General features: G+C 42.9%; 1 protein-coding gene across 1 annotated transcript in view; it reads left to right on the forward strand.

Annotated features, from left to right (window-relative positions):
- SLC5A1 (solute carrier family 5 member 1) overlaps nucleotides 1-15439 on the forward strand; it is a 69011-nt gene that overhangs the window by 25497 nt on the left and 28075 nt on the right. The window contains exons 3-6 of the mRNA XM_074206426.1: nucleotides 1787-1891; nucleotides 2792-2851; nucleotides 4060-4164; nucleotides 12617-12722. Coding sequence (XP_074062527.1) covers nucleotides 1787-1891; nucleotides 2792-2851; nucleotides 4060-4164; nucleotides 12617-12722 — 376 coding nt within the window. The remainder of the gene's footprint in view (nucleotides 1-1786; nucleotides 1892-2791; nucleotides 2852-4059; nucleotides 4165-12616; nucleotides 12723-15439) is intronic.

The following is a 15439-nucleotide window of genomic DNA, read 5'->3' on the forward strand; positions in this document are numbered from 1 at the left end:
GAATTCATTATGTTCCCCTCTAAAGCCTTTCCTAACCCTGACTTCCATGTTATTATCAGGGCAAATCCTCTCCCTAATCTCCCAGTCTGGAAACCTAGGGGCCACATTGTATTCTTCCCTATCTCTCCCCTCTGCCCTCAGCTCCATCCAGTCTTTTGTCAAGGCCTGTCAATGTCACCTTTGTGGCATCTCTAGAAAAGCCCCTTCCTCTCCTCTGACACAGTTCCCACCATGGTACAGGCCCTTGTCACCTCATTCCAGAACTATTTCCATGATTGTTGGGAGGGGGGTCTGTCTGCTTCAAGAATCTCTCCACTCCAATCCTTTCTCCATTCAGCCACCAAAGAGAATGGTTTAAAGGCCAGATTGGCCATGTTATTCTATCATTCCCATCCCCTTACCCCAATAAACTCCATTGACTCGCTATTGTCTCCAGAATCCAATAAAAATACTTTCCTTTCCAATTCAAAGCCCTTCATTACCTAACCCTTTCCCACCTTCCCAGTCTTCCTGTTCCTTACTCCCCATTATATACTCTTTGATCCGGGGAGACTGACCTTTTGCCTCTTCTACCAACCAGACCCCCCCCCCTTTTTGGCTCTGATTGACCTTATGACTGGAACACTTTCTCTCCTCATCACCAACTACTGACTTTCCTGGTTTCCTTCAAGTCTCAACTAAAATCTCACCTTTTACAGGAAGTCCTTCCCAACTCTTCCCTCTGTTAATGACTTCCTATTTATCTAAGACATGTTTGCTTGTTTGCACATGGTTGTTTGCATGTTGTCTCCCCCATTAGACTGTAAGCTCCTTAAGGCCAGGGACCTGTCTTCTTTGCCTCTTTTTGTATCCCCTCAGACTTAGCAGAGTGGCCAACACTTAGAAGGTGTTTGATCAATATTTATTGAGATATTAGACACTTGCTAGGTCCTGATTGTATTATTTTGATGATGGTTCTCAGAGTAGGAGGTGGAAGAGTGTGTGGTGCCGATGGTAATAGGAGACAGTCATACGGTCTGGGGAGTCAGGGAGGTAGGAAATGGATGCAAAACTGCCAGACCATCTCATCCAGTTTCCTCATTTTTCAGAAGAAAGAGGTGAGACTCAGAGAGGGGAACTTGAGGTCCCACAAGAAAACTGTGACAGAGTAGAACCTAGAGCTTGATGCTCTCATATTCTCCAGGAACCCTACCATTTATTACTTGTGTCCAGAAAACATTATTTTGTTCCTTGTTTTCATGCATGTGCATCTTTTCTTCCCAACTAGATTGAGTTCCCATGGGCTTCTACTGTTACCTTCATAGCTTCACTGCGCCTAGGTTTGGACACAGTGGGTGCTACTAAGAAATCAGATTTTCTGATGGCTTGCCTTCTGTCCAATTCCTCCTCTTCTTCCCTTCTTCCCCAGTTTTGTTCATAGCTCTCATTAGCATTGTCTGAGAGTTCTCCCCATCTATTTTTTTAGGGTTTTTTTCCAAGGCAATGGGGTTAAGTGGCTTGCCCAAGGCCACACAGCTAGGTAGTTATTAAGTGTCTGGGGCCGGATTTGAACTCAGGTACTCCTGATTCCAGGGCTGGTACTCTATCCACTGCACCACCTAACTGCCCCTAGTTTTCCCCATCTAGGTCAGGACTTAGGATCCAGATAGACCCCTATCTTGGCCAGGTCCTTGCTCTCTTTCATATTTCCTAATGGTGGCCAGAGCTCCAGGGAATGAATCTTCCTGGAGATGACTGCCAAGTCCAGAATGAAGGATTCTGACCTTGACTTATGTTTTGCTTCCAGATTGGCGCCTCTCTCTTTGCCAGTAACATTGGCAGCGGCCACTTCGTAGGGCTGGCTGGGACTGGAGCAGCTGCAGGCATCGCCACAGGAGGCTTTGAATGGAATGTGAGTAAAACTAGGATGTGGAATGTCGGAGGTAGGAGGAATAGCTCCAGATGGGGAAGAGAAAATGTCAGAGAATGAGAACCTTAGAATAAAGAAGGTCAGAGCTGGAGGGCCCTTATAACAGGGGATGTCAGCTGAGGAGCCTCAGAACAGTTAGGGTCAGGGCTGGGAGAGGCCTTAGAACAGAGAATGGGAAGGGAACTTATTTAGGCCAAGCTCCTTATTTTATGGAGGAGGAAATTAAGATAGAAGAAATGACCTAGTTTATGCCATATAGCAAATTTGCAATAATATCACTGTTCCTTCATATCTTATTTTTTATTATTATTTTTTTAGGTTTTTTTTTTTTTGCAAGGCAATGGGGTTAAGTGGCTTGCCCAAGGCCACACAGCTAAGTAATTACTAAGTGTCTGAGACCGGATTTGAACCCAGGTACTCCTGACTCCAAGGCCAGTGCTTTATCCACCTAGCTGCCCCCCATATCTTATTTTTAATGCCACAAACCCACCCTATCAGTCCTTGTCGGTGCTATTATCTTTCAAAGGCATATGGAAGTCAGAGTACTTGGAAAGTTGTTGCTAGCCTTGGGATCCTACTGAGAATGTGCAAACTTCTGAGTCCTTCTGCATTGTCCATCAAGTCCTGTTTCCACTGGGACCATTGACTGGGGAGCCCTCCACTTTATGTGTGTTGTCCAAGAAATTCTATCCCTAAGCTTCTTTATGGTCAAAGGCTAGATAAGGCTGAATTATATTGTACTGAATGCCAAAAGACATCTCTGGGTCATTGTAGACCCCTCTTAGTTGAAGCCCTCTGGGGGTGATTGGATTTACAGGTAAGGCATGGGTCAGGATGGGAGAGAATTGTGTTGTTTTCTAAAGTCTTCCTTCTTGGTTTCAGGCCCTGATCCTTGTGGTTGTCCTGGGCTGGGTGTTTGTACCAATCTACATCAAAGCTGGGGTGAGTATTTATACTCAGTTTCTTCATTAGCTCCCTGAAGGTGGTCTGATAGAATCCTGGGAAGCCCAGTTGACTTGTCCTAGTGAGGAAGTAGAGAAAGTTTAGCTTCTGCTCTTTGCCCTTGAATTTCGCAGATGTGTAGTCCAGAACCATGGGATTTAATTGATGGGAAACACCTCAGAAACCAGTTGGACCTGGTTGAGAATTTCATCCCAACTGACAAGTGTTACTTGGTGTCTCTTCTGGTGTGGTGAGGGAAGCTACACATTAGTCAGAAAGTGAAAGTGTGTGCATGAGACACATGGTATGTTCCCAGAGGAGTTTGTGAAATGTGTGTATGTGTTTTTGTATGTATGCGGCAATGTCTATGGGAGAGTGTACCTACCAGTTGTGTGAATGTGTTGGTATTTACCCTCCAATTGTGTCAGTGTCTCTAAGTGTGCACCTGCCTGTTGGTTTTGTAATTTTTGCGTGTGTCTGAGAGATTCTGTGCTTGAAAATGGTTGATACAACTTTCCTTCCAACACCTTGATAGCTCTCATTTTTCTTCTCTTACTAAATGCTGAATTGCTTCACTCATTTGTTTTACTTGGCGCTTCTCATACTTGCCTCACCAACTACTTTCTCCTTTCTATTTTTCAGGACATCTTTTCCTTAATTCTTTTCTTTTTCAGATTGATCCCTCCATCTTCTTTCATAGAGGTTGTTCTCCTTTGCTCCAATGTCCAGTTCTTTCAAATTTCTCTTTCCCAAATTTAATCTCTGACCTTTTTCACAAGTCTAAGCTGCTTCTTTTCCTTTTTCTTCTCTTTCAGTTTTTTCTCTTATTCTGTTCTTATTGTGTAGTTGTGGGAATATGTATATAAAACACTTTGATCTTCAGGGTTTTTCCTTTATTACATTATCTTTATTATTTATATATTTATTATATCATCATATATTTGTTATATGTTATATATTTATATTTTTATTATTATTTATTCTTTATTTAGCTATATTTTTTATTATTTATAGGCAAATAGACCTTTGGGAATCTTAAGTCTCAGATAAAGGAATCAAAACTAATTCTGTGCCATTCATGTCTAAACCAGGTCCTGGAAACTCAGAATTATGAATTGATGCCATCTTGAACAAGGGGAATTTCCCCGTCTTTTAGACATCTATGTGACCCTGTCATATACTGATCTTTAATCTTGCCTACATTACAGGTGGTGACAATGCCAGAATATCTCAGAAAGCGATTTGGTGGGAAGCGCATACAAGTCTATCTGTCTGTCCTTTCGCTGTGCCTTTACATTTTTACCAAGATTTCGGTGAGTTCCTTTTCCCTGACTGTCATTTCAGTGAATGTCTTTGTTTTAAGCTTGTATCATCTGACTGATGAGAATCAAGGTATACACAGTGATGGGGGCTCATGAGCTACACAATTTAGGATTGCAGACCCACAGAGTTCTTTTGACCTGGGAGCAGTCCTAGAATCATTTATGATACTTCAACCTTGTGATGTTTTCCTCCTCTACTTTCCTTTTTCTTCTTCTTCCCATTCCCCTTCCTTAATAATTTCCATTTCTAGAATACAGCAAGGTTAACAAGGTGCTTTCTCCATGCAACAATTTATTGCAGGAACTATTGTGCCTGTGTTGCTGTTGGGAAAACTGAGATCTAAGTGTCATGACTTCCCCATGGTCACATAGCTTAATCCACTCCTTCAAGTGGATTATCATTTCCTCAGAGATAAATGGGGATCTGGATTGCCAATCCATTTGTCCAGACTCCCACTATACCATGTGGTTACCTCTCCTGTAGAGAAGGAAAAGAAGGAATTTTATCCAATACCATGAACTTGGTCTCAATAAGATAAAGAAATAAAAACCTACCTTATGTGGAGAGAAATTAAGAGATAGAATTTATCATTCATTCATTCATTCATTATCTCCTTGGAATGATATAGGCTGAAAATATAGTTGGAGACTAAGAGAATTTCCACAAATGCATGGATATAGGATCTGTTCTTCAGAATTGAAAGTCTGTGATTTTTTGAGTTCAGAGGACTCTTGAGAGTCATCTAGTCTGCATCTTTTATTTTATTTTTTGGATTTTTTGCAAGGCTGTGGGGTTAAGTGACTTGCCCAAGGTCACACAGTTAGGTCATTATTAAATGTCTAAGGCTGGATTTGAACTCAGGTCCTCCCGACTCCAGGGTTGGTGCGCTATCCACTGTGTCACCTAACTGCCCCTGAGCCTCTTGTTTTTCAGATGAGAAAATGATAGAGCAATTGATTTGGTCTCCTTGAAACCACTCAACCAGTAAATAGGAGAGGCAGGATTTGAATCCAGGTCCTTGGATTTTCTTGTCTCTTGTTACTGATCTATGATGACCAAACAGGGCACAAGGCAGCATTGATTTGGAGGCTGTGAAAATAGTTGAGAGCTTTTTCTTTGGAGGAGAGGGATTAAAATCTTCACAGAACACCCTCTTTCTCACTTCTTCTCTGGCCTTGTGCAAGTCCAATTGAATCCAATTAAATAAATATTTACTGATTACCTAGTTAGTACTAATTACCCAATTAGATCCACTTATCAGAGGATCATACATAATTCAATCAGTCAACAAACACTTATTAAGGTCCTACTATGTGCTAAGAAACCAGTCCCTGCTCTTCAGGAGGGCCAGCCTAATAGAGACAACAGTGCATCTAGGTGGAAATAGGGAAATAAATTAAGAGAAACTAGATTTGGATTTAATGAATGGAGGTCCAGATTTCTGTTCTTACTATCTGTGTGACTTTTGCCAAGTCATTTCCCTTCTCTGGGGCTGTTTCCCCACGTGTAAAGTGAAAGGATTGGACTTGAGGGGTCCTGAGATCCCTTCAATGGGGACCTTCTGCAAGGTAGCCTGGAAATGGCTCTGGTTCAGTCTGTTTATTGAGGCGTGAAGCACCTTGTAGCAGAGGAACTGTGCTCAGCCCTTCTTTGAAACCACCAAGTCCACAGTTCAGCTGGTGATGAGGGGCTGTGAGTCACAGTTACCATGGCAGATCATTCTTTGCCCTCTGAGCCTGTGCTTGGGATAATAATATAAATTAACCTAAAAGTACTGACCTTTCTCACCTCCCTCCCCCAACCCTTTCTATCTCTGGTTACTGATTAAGCTGGTCTTGCCTTGGAGTATCCAAATCACCTGTAGGGCTAGCCCAGGCTCCAATGCTGGCAGAGACTATGGGGATGTACATGGGCCTATCCTCTGGGTTCGTCATGGCCTGGGATGCTAATGGGACTGCCCTCAGTGTGGTTGGTGTAGGTGACTGCTCTCCCAGTGGGATGTCACAGAAAACCACAATCTCTGAGTTGGGAGGACCCAGTGCAACCCATCTCTAAACAGTAATCACCTCTGCCATATCCCTGACCATTGGTTACCCAGTTCTCTCTACCTCTCAGAATAGCTACTTTTTAAAACAGTAGTATTTTATTCTCCCCATTAGATGTAAAAATGATGTTTAGCATTCATTTTTAAATTAAAGGTTTTATTTATTTTGAGCTTTACAATGTCCCCCCCATCTTACTTCTCCCCCCCCTCATAGAAGGCAATTTGCCAGTCTTTACATGGTTTCCATGGTATACATGGATCCAAACTGAGTGTGATGAGAGAGAAATCAGATCCTTAAGGAGGAAACATAAAGTGTAAGAGATAACAAGATCAGACAATAAGATAGCAGGGTTTTTTTTTTCTAAATCAAAGGGAATAGTCCTTGGACTTAGTTCAAACTCCGCAGCTGTTTCTCTGGATACAGATGGCACTCTCCATTGCAGAGAGCCCCACATTGTCCCTGATTGCTGCACTGATGGAATGAGCGAGTCCATCCAGGTTGATCATCGCCCCCATGTTGCTGTTAGGGTGGACAGTGTTCTTCTGGTTCTGCTCATCTCACTCAGCATCAATTCATAGCATTCATTTTTTTTTAAAGATTTTATTTGAGTTTTGAGTTTTACGATGTTTCCCCCAATCTCTCCCCGCCCCCCCCCCCACGGAAAGCAAGCTGTCAGTCTTTATTTTGTTTCCATGGTCTACATTGATCCAAATTGAGTGTGATGAGAGAGAAATCACATCCTTAAGGAAGAAGCATAAAGTGTAAGAGATAACAAGATCAGACAATAAGATAGCAGGTTTTTTTTTTCTAAATCAAAGGGAATAGTCCTTGGTCTTTGTTCAAACTCCACGGTTCTGTCTCTGGATACAGATGGGATTCTCCACCACAGACAGCCCCAAATTGTCCTTGGTTGTTGCACTGATGGAATGAACGAGTCCGTCAAGGTTGATCATCACCCCCATGTTGCTATTAGGGTGGACAGTGTTCTGGTTCTGCTCATCTCGCTCAGCATCAGTTCACACAAATCCCTCCAGGCTTCCCTGAATTCCCCTCCCTCCTGGTTTCTAATAGAACAATAGTGTTCCATGCCATACATAGACCACAGTTTGCTAAGCCATTCCCCAACTGAAGGACATTTACTTGATTTCCAATTCTTTGCCACCACAAACAGGGCCATAGCATTCATTTTTTACAAGATTTTGACTCCCAAATTTTTCTTCCTCCCTCCCCTCTCCCTTCCCAAAATGTCAAGCAGTTTGATATGGTTATATATGCCCAGGGCAGCCACTAACCACTTTTAGACAATTCTTATTGTGAGGAAACCTATCTTGTTTTTTATTTTTTGTTCATTTATTTTTCAGTTTGTGTCTGACTCTTCATGACCTCATTTGAGATTTTCATGGCAGAGATACTGGAGTGGTTTATTAGTTCCTCTTTAGATCATTTTATATATGAGAAAAAGGAGGCAAACAGGTTAAAGTGACTTGTCCAGCTAGGAAGTAACTGATGAACAGTCACTGGGGTCTCTCCCAATTCTCCAAATCCTTGAATCTATGGTACATTTGGGAGCACTTATTGGAAGACATGGCATTTCAGGCAGCTTCGAAAGGAAGGGGATCACAGTCAGAAGGATGAGATAAGAATAACAAAGACATCTACCTCCATTTCCTAGGTTTACAAATTACTGTACTGATATTACTTCACTGAAGTCTCATATCAAACCCATGGCTGTTCAGTCATTTCAACCAGTCATGTCTGAAGACAAATTCATTCTTTTTTTTTTTTTTTTTTTTTTTGGTTTTTGAAAGGCAATGGGGTTAAAGTGACTTGCTCAAGGTCACAAAACTAGGCAATTAATTAGTGTCTGAGGCTGGATTTGAACTCAGATCCTCCTGACTCCATGACCAGTGCTCTATCCATTGGGTCACCTAGCTGTCCCAAATTCATTCTTGAAGCCTTTAGGACTTCTTAAAAATATTGCTTTGCCCCTGGGAAGTATGATTGAATAGTATGCTTAGTTCAGTGGCATAAAGGCTTATTAGCTGACTTATTGATTGAATCCCAGAAGTGTCATAGCTTTTCCAGGGACCATCCTTACCAGTGGGTTCTTTACATGTACCTGGGGGCACAGGTCAGTGATGATTAAGCCTATAATTTTACCAATTCCATGTGATGCCCTAAAGCACTCTTGAGGCTTTACTACAATTAGGATCCGTAATCTTATCTACCATAAACTTTTACAGTGACTCTAGTGACCACTTTGAGTCCTCAGGTCACATATGTGAGCTTTGACTCTTTCTTAAGCTGTGTCAAAGGGATGCTAATTTGGGATTCCACAACTCAACTTCATAAGCACAAATGAGTAGAGTTCTGGGTGGCAAGTTTATCTGAAAAAGATCTGGATATATGAGTGATCTCAAGTGCAACTTAGATGAATAGTGTTATGGCTGCCAAAATAGCTCATGTGACTTTACGTTTTATTAAGAGAAACAGAGTATCCAGGACATACAGTATAGATGCATAGTATTCTGCCTAGAGTGCTCTGTTCAATTCTGGGTGACATTTTTCAAGGACATCAGTAATTTAGAGAGGGCAGGAGGGCTACTGGAAGAGTTAAGGATCTCAACATTTTGAGATATCCTAGAGTGCAGTGAACTACCCTGGAGGGGTAGTGAGCTTCCTATCACTGAAGGTCTTCAATAAGGGTCTAGCTGGCAGGGGCAGCTAGGTGGCATAGTGGATAAAGCACCAGCCCTGGAGTCAGGAGTACCTGGGTTCAAATCCAGTCTCAGACAATTAATAATGACCTAGCTGTGTGCCTTGCAAAAACTAAAAAAAAAAAGAGTCTAGCTGGCACTTCTTGCTTGGGAATGGTGGAGAGGTCATTTCTCTTCAAGGTGGCTACTAGTGTGATTCTGGGATGGCATTTTTTCAGATGTAGAAATTTGGGTGCAGAGAATGTGAAACTATCTGTCCCTTTATGAGAAGGGAGCAGAGTAATCATTACTGTGTAACTTTAGAGGGGAAGAACCAGATTAGGACTAGAGAAATTCAGAAGAAGATGACATTTTGAGAAGGAAGAATTTTAAAAAGCTGGAGCTGTCCAGCATGAGATTCATGCACTAAAACTGCTCAGGAGGAGAATGAATGATTGCTATATCTGGGCAGCAGACCAAACTAAATGTTCTCTGGCCTCTTTTTTAATCCTTAGATACTTTGATGCTACCTTTTCATGGGAAGAAATCATGCTTCATAATGATTAGTTGAAAGAATTAGGAATGTTTATCCTGGAGAAGAGAAAAGATGGTGGGGGTGGGTCAGAATACATCTTTGTTGAAGTATTTGAAGGGCTTCCATGGGGAAAGAGAGACTGGACTTGGTCTGTTTCATCTCAAAGGGCAGAATATGGAGTGACTGGGGGGGCCTTGTTGAGGTAGATCTCATTCTGGTGTCAGGCAAACTTTCTAACAGAGTTGTCCAAAAGAGAAGTGGGCTGCCCCAGGATAAAGGATTGAGATATTGGTAGTGAGATTCCCCAAATTGAGACCTTCATGTAAAGGCTGGTTGACCACTTCCAGGGATGCTGTAGATGATGTCTTTGTTTGGATTGGGTGGCTTGGATGTGGGTTAGTTGAACTTGATGGTCTTTAGATTTTCTTTTTATTCTGAGATTCTGTTATTCTGTGAAATGTATATACCTTCAGTCAGCACATTGTACATTTATCATTGCATTAAGAAGTAACAAAGAGGAGAAAGTGGCTAAAAGAAATGTGGCAAACTCTCCTCCCTGGAATGTCTAGATACCTTACGGCATAGCGACATATTTTGGCTGGAATTGTAAGGAGAATAATCTCATTCTGCATGGGGAGCAGTGGTGGTGGTGGTGGTGGTGGTAATAGCAATCTAGTGGAAAACTCTTTGCCTTTGGAGTCAGCTGCTTTTGGTTTGAATTCTGGCTCTGCCACTTCCTATCTGGGTGACTTTGGCCATGTTTCTTCCTTTCCTTGAGCCTCAGATTCTTTCCCTATTAAAATGAAGAGGGAAAGGTTTGGAAAACCACTATACAAAGCTAGGAGGCTGGACTTGCCCTTTTCATTCTTTTCCAGCTCGGTCAGGGTTTCCCAAGCCCACACTCTGCCTTCTGTGTCACTCTTCTACTGGGAAGTCCAAGGTCAGGTGTTGTCCTTGGAGCACAGTGTGAGTCGTGGAAGGAAGAAGAATTTGTCCCCGGGTTACCAAATTCATGGGAGGGAGAGGTGCTTCTTAGAACAGACTATCACTAGAAGATAGAGACTTCCGAAAACACATTTTGTCCCTAAGGCTCCCACTTCCTGCATGTCTCTTTCTAAAAGCTGGATGACTCTTGCTGGTGAATAGGGACCCCGGGAAAAAATGAATGGGGGAGCTCAAGCTTGTCCTTATAAAACATTAATAATGGGCAACCTGGCAACAAACCAGCAGTAGTCTTGTACAGTGCCCTGCTGTTGTTCTAAGGTGATGTCTCCCTTATTCGCTAATCTAGGAAATCAATCACAAAGGCAACTGATGACATTCTATTGCCTAATACTCCCTCATTTGGATAGATTTATGGGGTGTTATAGGTGAGTGTGTGTGTGTGTGTGTGTATTATGCTATAAAAACTGGGATCCCTACACTTTGGGGGTAGAGTCTGGAAGGAATGGCCCTGTCAGCAATGCAAGGGTGGAAGGAGGGCAGAATCTTTTGCTTTCCAGGTCACTTCCATGGGTGGGGTATTTAGTCTACCCCGTGTCATTTCAACAAACATTTACAATGTGTGAGATTCCATGTCCGACCCTGAGGAAACAAAGATGAACAATAATGCACTGAGTTCCAAAAGAAGAGGGAGAGGGAGGGAGAGAGAGAGAGAGAGAGAGAGAGAGAGAGAGAGAGAGAGAGAGAGAGAGACTTACTGAGAAACTGAGAAACCCAGAAGGTTTTCTAGAAGCTGAAACAGAATCTTGATTGAAAAGAAGAGCTTAACAGAAGGAGATGAATGAATGAATGAATTTATTAGGTGTTTCCTGGGGATACCCATCGTCAAAGGGAGCTAGTTTGTGTTTTCACAGGCAATGCATCAAGAGAGCTCAGCAGGAGAGTGGATGCAAAGGCCAAGAAATCTCAAGGATTTTGCAGCCAGGCAGAAGGCAAGGCCCAGGGCTTCTAACTGATGTAACATCCTTAAGTGGACATTCTGGTCTTCCTCTGTGACTCTCCCACCTAATCAGTTCCAGAAGCTTCCTGTTGCCTCCAGGCACCTCTCTTCAACCCCAGCCTATCTTGACAATCTCCTTGGCATTATCTGTCCCTCTTCCCCCACAATTCTTGCATTCAGTTAAACTGGGCTCTCTCTACACTGTTGCAGGAGCCATCCCCCATGCCTACAATGTACTTCCTCCTTATCTCTGCTTCATGAACGTCTTCCCTTATTTTAATAAACAACTCTGTGACAACTTCTATGAAGCTTTCCCCAACTTCCCAACTTCCCTCCCAAACCCTCTTGTATCTGTCGCTTTGTTTATATTTATATACAATGCGCCTTAGCTAGGATGACATAATAGAATATGCCTTCACAAAATCATCCACTGCCAAATTTGAAAACTACCTAGGGATATCGAGTCAGATTATATTCAACTGATGGTGGAATCTGATATCGAGTCAGATTATATTCAACTGATGGTGGAATCTGCATCATGGGAAGCATGTGCTTGAAGACCTCCAATGCTAGGGAGTTCACTAACTTCTAATATTAGAAGTTATATATACTCCATTCTTATATACTCCAACTTGTTCCTAAGGATAAAGACAAGAATATGATTTGGATCAATGATTTCATTAGCCTAGAGAAGTCTTGGACAAGAACATTCTTTACCAAGACAAACCAATGTCTACAACTAAGAATGGAGAATGATTGGCTAGTATTCTGAAAAGATAAGTGAGGGTCACACAGTCTGGATGTCAGAGACAGGCCTTAAATTCAGGTCTTCCTGGTTGCTATTAAAATACTGTATCTCATACATAAAATAGAAAGATAAAAATGAGGTGATTACTTGGGGTGTCAAGGGAGACACTGTGGCCCACCAAGAAAGTCCTTAGATGGGAGGAGTTTTCTCAACTTAGTTGGAGGTAGGGTGAGCAAAGAGAATGGTGAGATCGGGAGATATGATGTGGAGGAGGAGTCAACAAAACTGGACAACAGACTGGGGGCCAATGGAGAAGGAAGACCCCGGGGGAACTCTGAGATGGTGAGCCCAGTGCTGGGAAAATGGAAATTCCGTCAACTTAAATGAGGAAATTTGATGTTGGGATAGTGCTAATGTACCATGAGTTCTGTCATGTTATCCATTGACTATAATGGTCCTTTCTCTTTTTTTTTCAGGCTGATATCTTCTCAGGAGCCATATTCATTAAGTTGGCTTTGGGACTTGACTTGTACCTGGCCATCTTTATCCTCCTGGCCATCACAGGACTTTATACCATCACAGGTGAGACATGGGGGGGAGGAGAAATAACCTTGTAGTCTGTGGGTGCCAGGCCCTCTGGAGGGCCATAGAGGTGTGGGAGACACACTTTCTACTTAAGGAGCAAGGTCTGGCTAGAAAGACAAAGTTTACATCCATAAAATTATTAGGCATTGGGTAAGACAAGGCCTCAGCTGAATGTCCTCAAGGCACTCAGGGGCCACGTGCACCACGGGAAGGGTAGGGAGGAGGTCACTCTGGGGAAGCTGGAATGAGCCTGGATGGACCAGCTGGGACCCAAGAGATGGGAGGGATTGGCCAGCTCAACTAGTATCATTAACAGAATTAGAAGTCTTCTGACTCCACCTCCCAATACGAATGACGAGAGCAATCCCCAAAGATCCCAGCCAGCACTGCTGTAGCACTCCAAGGCTTCTAGAGCACTTTACAGTAATTATCTTATTTCATCTTCCCAACGACCTTGGGAGCTAGATGCTTTCATGACCCCCTTTTATCGAAGATTAATGTTTAACTAGTACTAATAAAATAGTAATAATCCAATAGCTGAGATAGAACTGGTTCAATGTTTGCCACATGCTTTATATGGTGAGTTTCTGTTGAAGCCCACAGCGACTTTATATGGGAGGTTCTATAGACAGGGAACTGCAGCAGAGAAGTGAGGTGCTTTGCTCGTGTTCATACTGCTGACTGCCAAGGATCTGCTGGAAGTGTTTAAACCCCAAGCTGAGTGCTCTCCCCGTGGCATCTCTCTTGGTACTATCGCTTTCTTCATTTGTAATCTGGGCTTGGGCACCAGAACTTCATTGAACCCATGGACAAACAATTGATTAATGTTTTATTAGGACTGGCAACCAGGAGGATGAGGAAAGGCAAAAAGCAGTCCTTGCCCTCAAGGAGCTCACAGTCTAAGGGTGCACAAGATTTACCTAGGGTAAATGGCAGGTAATCTCTGAGGGAAAAGAACCAGCAATTAGGAGAACCAGGAAAAGCCTCCTGCAGAAGGCTTTGATCTGAGTCCTGAAGGAAATCTAGATGTGGAGGGGCCAAGGAAGGACATTTCAGGAAGTTGCAAAGGTACAAAGTTGGAAGATGGAATGTTGTATTCGAGGAGCCCGTGTAAACTAAAGTAGTTGGCTCACCAAGTGCCTCACGTGACGAGGGGGCAGGTTGTGAAGAGCAATCAGTTTCAAACAGAAGATTTTACATTTGATCCTGGAAGCAACAGAGCATCTGTTTTTGGAGAGAGAGAGAGAGAGAGAGAGAGAGAGAGAGAGAGAGAGAGAGAGAGAGAGATGATATATTTTAGGAAAACTATTTTAATGGTTGAATGGAGGATGTCTGGAGTAGAGAGGAGAGCCTTGAGGCAGGCAGACTCCCCGACTCCCCAGCCCAAGTGTGAGATGCTAAGGTTTGCACCAGAGTGGGAGCAGTGTCAGAGGAGAGCAAAAAAAAAAAAAACCAAAACAAAACAGGAGAGAAGTGAATTCAGAAATGATAAGATTTGACAACAGATTGGACATGGAAGAATGAGAGTGAGGAATGGAAATCATACTGAGACTGTGAACCCTGATGCCTTGGAGAATGACAGTAATGGGTAAATTTGGATTTGGAGAACAGAGAATGAGTTGTGTTGAGTTCGAGATGTGTAATAGACAGTTGGTGACATAGAGCTCAGAAGAGAGATTAGAGTTGGCTATATAGATCTGGGAAGTATTTGAATCCATGGGAATTGATGATCAAGAGAGATTATTTAGGAGGAGAAAAGGATTGCTCAGATCAGAGCCTTGCTCCCCCTTTCCTGACTGTAAGTGGGAATGACCTGAATGAAGATCCCACAAAGGAGAAGTCTCTCAGGTGGAAGGAACCTCGGTGGCCACTGAGTCCAATCCAACCTTGAATTTGATCCCCCTATGACATTCAATCCCTATGTAAAGGAGAAGGGAGATTCACAAAATTCCCATGCAATTCTTTAGCATTAGTCACACCCTGAGTTTCCTTATCTTGTAAAATGAGCTGGAGAAGAAAAGGCAAAACATTCCAGCATCTTTGCCTTGAAAACCCCAAAGAGGGTCACAGAGAGTCAGACACAAATGAAAGGGGTGAACAGCAACCATGACAGCAAATCTTTACTTAAAAATGTTCTGTGGGGGTGGGAGGGGAAGGGAGGTTCATTAAATTATAAGGCAGGGACAGCTAGGTGGCGAGTCAGGAGGACCTGAGTTCAAATTTGACCTAGCAGTGTGACCTTGGGCAAGTCACTTAACCCCATTGCCTTGCAACCCCCCCCCCCAAATTCTAAGACAACTTGTTCAGCATTTAGTCACACTCTGAGTTTTCCTTGCTCTGAGGGATCAAGTGGAAAGAATGTTGAGTTTGGAGTCAGGGACTGGGTCCAAATCCTAACTTCCACCCTTACTAGTTGTGTGATCCTGGGCAAGTCACTTAACCTTTCTGAGCTTCAGTTTCCTCATTTGTTAAGTTGAGGGTGGAAGCAGATGGCCTTAAAGGTCCCCTTTGGCACAAGATCTATGATCCTGTATGAGCCCTTTGATCCCATCCAGTTACAATGGTCCTTGAATTTCCGACTAATCATGTCACTCTGCAGGCATACGAGCTCCCTCTTGTGACCAAGCAGTTAATGCAGGTTTTCCTCTGTCAGCAAGTATGATGGGGTCTGTGGCGGAAGATCCTGGAGAATAAATACAGTTTCCTTGTGCTCT

Source organism: Macrotis lagotis, chromosome X, assembly GCF_037893015.1.
Source record: "Macrotis lagotis isolate mMagLag1 chromosome X, bilby.v1.9.chrom.fasta, whole genome shotgun sequence".
NCBI classification, from domain to species: Eukaryota; Metazoa; Chordata; class Mammalia; order Peramelemorphia; family Peramelidae; genus Macrotis; species Macrotis lagotis.